The sequence below is a fragment of the Entelurus aequoreus genome, linkage group LG09, assembly GCF_033978785.1.
Source record: "Entelurus aequoreus isolate RoL-2023_Sb linkage group LG09, RoL_Eaeq_v1.1, whole genome shotgun sequence".
Classification (NCBI taxonomy): Eukaryota; Metazoa; Chordata; class Actinopteri; order Syngnathiformes; family Syngnathidae; genus Entelurus; species Entelurus aequoreus.
This window is the reverse complement of record NC_084739.1, coordinates 75,117,874-75,125,357: the sequence shown is the minus strand read 5'-3', so window position 1 is coordinate 75,125,357 and position 7,484 is coordinate 75,117,874. Positions and strand designations below refer to the sequence as shown.

The window sequence follows — 7,484 nt, the reverse complement described above, 5'->3', positions numbered from 1 at the left end:
TAAGTATATTATTAACTATTAGTTTAAAAAGTTGAGCTGTTTCTCAATACATTCCCATTTTTGCTCTTTTTCTTACATTTTTACTGTTTTTTTTTTTTAGATAGACATGTTAATTGAAAACACACAACTGTTTAAAATGTAGCTAACATGCTAGCTATATTTGCACAAAGTATCGGTATCGCAGATACCAGCATGAAATTTACTCGGTATCAAATCGGAAAGAATATCAGTGGTATCGCACTTTACCTCTGTCACACAGATGTCTAACCAGGTTGGTGGCAACCCTGGAAGAAAACAAAAACAAAGATGTCACATGTAAACAAGGGGGAGGGCGGGGCTACAGACAGCGTGTTGCGTTCAAGTGCGCTGGTTACCCCGTCCCCAGCGAGTGTCCCCAGATGTACAGTGGCCTTTTGCCCCGCCTGTCTTTCAGCCAATCGTACATGAACAGAGCGTCTGATGTCATCCCCGACTCTGAAGGGGACCCGTCAGAATCCCCCCAGCCTGCGCGCACACGCACACACACACACACACACACACACACACACACACACACACACACACACACACACACACACACACACACACACACACACACACACACACACACACACACACACACACACACACACACACACACACACACACACACACACACACACGTCAGTAAGAAGGTCTAAACGCGGTGATAAGCGTGTCTCTCACCCCGGTAATCAAACGTCACCACGTGGTATCCTAACGAACTGAGGACCTGAAAGAAGGCAGGCGACGTCATTCAGGTAGACTGCCCTCTACTGGTCAACACTATTGTGCGGAGGTGAAAGGTCAGGTGTTACCTTGTACAGTTCAACTCTGTGGTCGCCTCCTCTACACACACAGAGAAAGAAGTCAAACAGGAGCACAACTGAAAACAAGATGGCCAACATTTGTTGGCATGTGTGTAAGAGCGGGTCACCTGGTCCCTGCGTTTCCATGGAGATAGAGGATGGCTGGGTGGGCGGAGCTTAGCGTGGAGTCAAACCACTCTCCCGGTTTGTCCTCAGCGTCTCGCCACATCTCAGCGGGAACAGTGTGCCTGACACACAAATCACATACTCGACAACGATTTAAGAATAAATACATTTCAAACTGAAATAGTACATAAATATTAGAAAATATACTTATTGTATGTATTTTTATTTCATCATTACTTAATACACATTTTATTGATTTTTAATGTTTACATAAATACAATTATAACATTTTTCATTGACTGTCAAATGTACAGATGTACTTTATTATTTAGTATCCTATTTAATGTTTAGATTTATTAATTATCATATTTAATGTTTACATGTATTATTTAGTGTCATATTTAATGTTTACATGTATTATTTAGTATCATATTTAATGTTTACATGTATTATTTACTATCATATATAATGTTTACATGTATTATTTAGTATCATATTTAATTTTGGATCTATTATTTAGTCCATCCACCCATTTTCTACCGCTTGTCCCTTTTGGGGTCGCTGGAGCCTATCTCAGCTGCAATCGGGCGGAAGGCGGGTTACACCCTGGACAAGTCGCCACCTCATCGCAGGGCCACTATTATTTAGTATCATATTTAATGTTTAGCTGTATTATTTAGTATCATGTTTAATATTTGGATGTATTATTTTGTATCATATTTAAGGTTTACATGTATTATTTAGTATCTTATTTAATTTTGGATCTATTATTTGGTATCATATTTAATGTTTAGCTGTATTATTTAGTATCATGTTTAATATGTGGGTGTATTATTTTGTATCATATTTAAGGTTTACATGTATTATTTAGTATCTTATTTAATTTTGGATCTATTATTTGGTATCATATTTAATGTTTAGATGTATTATTTAATATTTAATGTTTGGATGTATTATTTAGTATCATATTTAATGTGTAGATGTATTATTTGGTATCATATTTAATGTGTAGATGTATTATTTAGTATCATATCTAGTGTTTAGATGTATTTAGTATCATATTTAATGTTTGGATGTATTATCTAGTATCATATTTAATGTTTACATGTGGAGTTTGCATGTTCTCCCCGTGACTGCGTGGGTTCCCTCCGGGTACTCCGGCTTCCTCCCACCTCCAAAGACATGCACCTGTGGATAGGTTGATTGGCAACACTAAATTGGCCCTAGTGTGTGAATGTGAGTGTGAATGTTGTCTGTCTCTGTGTTGGCTTTGTGATGAGGTGGCGACTTGTCCAGGGTGTAACCCACCTTCCACCCAAAGCAGCTGAGCAAGGCTCCAGCCCCCAGGCGACCCCGAACGGAACAAGCGGTAGAAAATGGATGGATGTATTATTTAGTATCATATTTAATGTTTAGATGTATTATTTAGCAACATATTTAATGTTTACATGTATTATTTAGTATCATATTTAATGTTTAGATGTATTATTTAGCAACATATTTAATGTTTACATGTATTATTTAGTATCATATTTAATGTTCAGATGTATTACTCTCTCGTTTGAGTCACACATTAATAAGAGTGTTACTAAAACGACCTTCTTTCATCTCCGTAATATCGCTAAAATTCGTTCCATTTTGTCCACAAGCGACGCTGAGATCATTATCCATGCGTTCGTTACATCTCGTCTCGATTACTGTAACGTTTTATTTTCGGGCCTCCCTATGTCTAGCATTAAAAGATTACAGTTGGTACAAAATGCGGCTGCTAGACTTTTGACAAAAACAAGAAAGTTTGATCATATTACGCCTATACTGGCTCACCTGCACTGGCTTCCTGTGCACTTAAGATGCGACTTTAAGGTTTTACTACTTACGTATAAAATACTACACGGTCAAGCTCCTGCCTATCTTGCTGATTGTATTGTACCATATGTCCCGACAGGAAATCTGCGTTCAAAGAACTCCGGCTTATTAGTGATTCCCAGAGCCCAAAAAAAGTCTGCGGGCTATAGAGCGTTTTCTATTCGGGCTCCAATACTATGGAATGCCCTCCCGGTAAAAGTTAGAGATGCTACCTCAGTAGAAGCATTTAAGTCCCATCTTAAAACTCATTTGTATACTCTAGCCTTTAAATAGACTCCCTTTTTAGACCAGTTGATCTGCCGTTTCTTTTCTTTTCTTTTCTTTTCTCCTCTGCTCCTCTCTCCCTTATGGAGGGGGAGTTGCACAGGTCCGGTGGCCACGGATGAAGTGCTGGTTGTCCAGAGTCGGGACCCGGGGTGGACCGCTAGCCTGTGCATTGGTTGGGGACATCTCTACGCTGCTGACCCGTCTCCGCTCGGGATGGTTCCTGCTGGCCCCACTATGGACTGGACTTTCGCTGATGTGTTGGATCCCCTGTGGACTGGACTTTCACAATATTATGTCAGACCCACTCGACATCCATTGCTTTCGGTCTCCCCTAGAGGGGGGGAGTTACCCACATATCCGGTCCTCTCCAAGGTTTCTCATAGTCATTCACATTGACGTCCCACTGGGGTGAGTTTTCCTTGCCCATATGTGGGCTCTGTACCGAGGATGTCGTTGTGGCTTGTACAGCCCTTTGAGACACTTGTGATTTAGGGCTATATAAATAAACATTCATTGATTGCTTGATTATTTAGTATCATATTTTAAGTGTGGATGTATTATTTAGTATCATATTTAATGTTTACATGTATTATTTAGTATCTTATTTAATGTTTACATGTATTATTTAGTATCATATTTAGTGTTTACATGTATTATTTAGTATCATATTTTAAGTGTGGATGTATTATTTAGTACCATATTTATTGTTTACATGTATTATTTAGTATCATATTTAAAGTGTAGATGTATGATTTAGTATCAAATTTTAAGTGTGGATGTATTATTTAGTACCATATTTAATGTTTACATGTATTATTTAGTATCTTATTTAATGTGTAGATGTATTATTTAGTATCATATTTAATGTGTAGATGTATTATTTAGTATCATATTTAAAGTGTAGATGTATTATTTAGTATAATATTTAATGTTCGAATGTATTATTTAGTATCATATTTAATGTTTGGATGTTTTATTTAGAATCATATTTAAAGTGTGGATGTATTATTTAGTACCATATTTAAAGTGTAGATGTTTTATTTAGTATCATATTTAATTTTTAGATGTATTATTTAGCATCCTATTTAATGTTTACATGTTTTATTTAGTATCATATTTAAAGTGTGGATGTATTATTTAGTACCATATTTAAAGTGTAGATGTTTTATTTAGTATCATATTTAATTTTTAGATGTATTATTTAGCATCCTATTTAATGTTTACATGTTTTATTTAGTATCATATTTAAAGTGTGGATGTATTATTTAGTACCATATTTAATTTTTGGGTGTTTTATTTAGAATCATATTTAAAGTGTGGATGTTTTATTTAGTATCATATTTAATGTTTACATGTATTATTTAGTATTATATTTAAAGTGTGGATGTATTATTTAGTATCATATTTAAAGTGTAGATGTATTATTTAGTATCATATTTAAAGTGTGGAAGTATTATTTAGTATACTAAATGTCCAGATGTAATGTAATGTAAATTACATATATATATATATATATATATATATATATATATATATATATATATATATATATATATATATATATATATATATATATACACACACACACACTTCTAGAAGACATCAGGTATTGTATGTGTGATAGTGGTAGATGATGGGGTACTGTAACTGTGGCATTCGCTGCACACCCACTTTGTAAATAAGGGAAAAGCAAATGTTATTTATACTTATTAGATGCTGATTATTATTATAATAATCATCTGACTAACACACGCACAGTGACACACAAACCCTAATGTTCCTCTATATCTATCTATCTAGATAGAGAGAGATAGATAGAGATAGATATAGAGGAACATTAGGGTTTGTGTGTCACTGTGCGTGTGTTAGTCAGATGATTATTATAATAATAATCAGCATCTAATAAGTATAATATTTTTTTTGCCTTTCCCTTATTTACAAAGTGGGTGTGCAGCAAATGCCACAGTTACAGTAGTACCCCATCATCTACCACTATCACACATATAATACTTGATGTCTTCTAGAAGCGTATATATATAATGTGTGTGTGTGTGTGTGTATATATGTACCATATGTGTTGTAATAAATGTGAGACATGAGGACTAACCACACTCCAATCTTGAGTCCTTCTTCAGGCTCCAAGTAGAAGTTGTGCGTGTGATTGAGTCCCACGTCCGCAGGTCGATTGAGGTCGACGAAGAAGGGAATCTTAACTGAGGGGTTCAAAGGTCACGCATTGATCGCCACGACAAGACTGGCGGCGGTCATGTGACTCACCAAAGTTGAGGAAGATGAGTTTGGCCTGGATTGAGGGACACAGCTTGACGATGAAGGGGATGCAGACGTAGACCACCAGCAGCCACGATGCCACCCTCCTCATCTTCGACATCACGCCCAACCTGACGCGGCAGAGACGAGAACATGACGGAACATTCCGGAACCCAGAGTGGGGGGTCAAAGGTGAAGCGGCGGCGACCATCACATGAGGAAGGCCACATGGGGGTCAGAGATGACACAGGAAGTTTTATTTGTAATCAGGAGCTCAGTGACCAGAATAGAAGAGATTAGACTAGCAGAGGACTTGATGGAACAGGAAGTGACGTAAGGACACAACAGAGTTCGGTTGCAGCAAGTCAACCAGCACAAACCAGTCAAACCAGAAAGTTGGCACTGGTCCAGCCAGGTCCACTTGCCGCTCGTACGAACACATTCAGCTGATTGCGGCTTTATGAACAAAGGAGTAGAAAAGCTGACGTGATGGAAAGGAAATGTCTGACCTCCTGAAAGGCTTCATGTCGAGCTGCTGAGCAGGGCCCAACCCACCGGCCTGCCTCACATCCGCCTTGGCGTCCTCTGCGGGCTCCTGGGGCTCCTCTTCAACGGTCGACGACGTGTCCCGCTTCCGCATTGCTGAAGGGCCGCTGTGAAACGCCTTAAAGCGGAAAGCAGCCGGTGGGCGGGCGCCGTGGACCTGTCGACGCCGGCTGACGGAGAGTCATTAAAGCCGGGGAGCGTGCGGCCGAGTCCCCGCTGAGGACCGCAGCCAACGTCTGAGCAGCAGCCAATCACAGCCCGGATTTACCACCGCGTGACCACGCCGTGCTGCATCCACTGTCCCAAGGGCGCGTAGGAACAACTGCAACGCTATTTATCCGGTTAACGACGCCTTCAGGAGCACCTCGTTTATTTAAACGTCAAACAATTAAAACCAACCAAACAAACACGTTTTTTACCAGCTAAATAATTACGAATAAAAGCTGTTTCCGCCACTAACAGAACACCCCAATGGTAAGTCATAATTATAAGATAAAATGTCATGATTATGTGATAAGAAAGTCATAAACATGAGATAAAATCATGACTCTGTGATAAGAAAGTCGATATTATGAGATAAGAAAGCCATACACACGAGATAAAAAGTCATACACACGAGATAAAAAAAGTCATAAATAAACACGAGATAAAAAGTCATGAATATGTGATAAAGTCGAAATTCTGAGATAAAAAGTCTTATGAGATAAAAGTCATAATTACGAAATAAAAAGTTTTAATTATGAGGGGGAAAAAAATTATTGTGTGATAAAAAGAGTCGATATTATGAGATAAGAAAGTCACAAAACGAGATAAAAAGTCAATATTATGTGACAAAGTCGAAATTATGAGATAAAAGCCATGATTACGAAATAAAAAGTCTTAATTATGAGGTAAGTCTTATAAGATATAAGTCATAATTATGACAGTTAGACTTTTATTCTTCCCACAATGGGAAAATTATATGGTTGCAGTGCAGGTTTTTACATATACAGTAACAAAAGTAAAACATAATGGAAAAACTCAAAATTTGTAATAAACAGAGTGCAGCTGGGATAGGCTCCAGCACCTAAGAGAGACAAGCAGTAGAAATGGATGGATGGAATACATATTGCGCACTAAATATGGTATATATTATATATATATATATGTGTGTGTGTGTGTGTGTGTGTGTGTGTGTGTGTATATATATATATATATATATATATATATATATATATATATATATATATATATATATATATATATATATATATATATATATATATATATATATATATATATATATATATATATATATATATAGTGTTCGTGTGTGTGTATATGTATAAATGCTTACTGTTTTTGGCCTACAAATGGCCAACAAAAACCAAGCTGGATGACTTCCTGTTTGTTTTCCTATATGTGTTATTGAGACTTTTGTGTGACTTCTGTCATTACATATGTCTCCAGCAATTTTTGTGACTATACGTGGGCTAATTTTTTCAAATTGAGTCAATTTAGTGTTTGGGGCACCAACAATATCGAATTTTTCACCAAAAATGCTTGCAAAACTGTGAAAAGTTTTCGTGCATGTTAAGTGCCTCA

General features: G+C 37.0%; 1 protein-coding gene across 1 annotated transcript in view; it reads right to left on the bottom strand.

The window, feature by feature from the left end:
• abhd12 (abhydrolase domain containing 12, lysophospholipase) overlaps nt 1-6,209 on the bottom strand; it is a 10,847-nt gene extending 4,638 nt beyond the window's left edge. Inside the window, exons 1-8 of the mRNA XM_062059397.1 lie at nt 5,864-6,209; nt 5,364-5,485; nt 5,194-5,299; nt 956-1,075; nt 837-867; nt 706-751; nt 375-504; nt 247-284 (exon numbers count right to left, since the gene is read on the bottom strand). Coding sequence (XP_061915381.1) covers nt 247-284; nt 375-504; nt 706-751; nt 837-867; nt 956-1,075; nt 5,194-5,299; nt 5,364-5,485; nt 5,864-5,994 — 724 coding nt within the window. The 5' untranslated portion in view covers nt 5,995-6,209. The remainder of the gene's footprint in view (nt 1-246; nt 285-374; nt 505-705; nt 752-836; nt 868-955; nt 1,076-5,193; nt 5,300-5,363; nt 5,486-5,863) is intronic.
• Nucleotides 6,210-7,484: the final 1,275 nt, after the last annotated feature.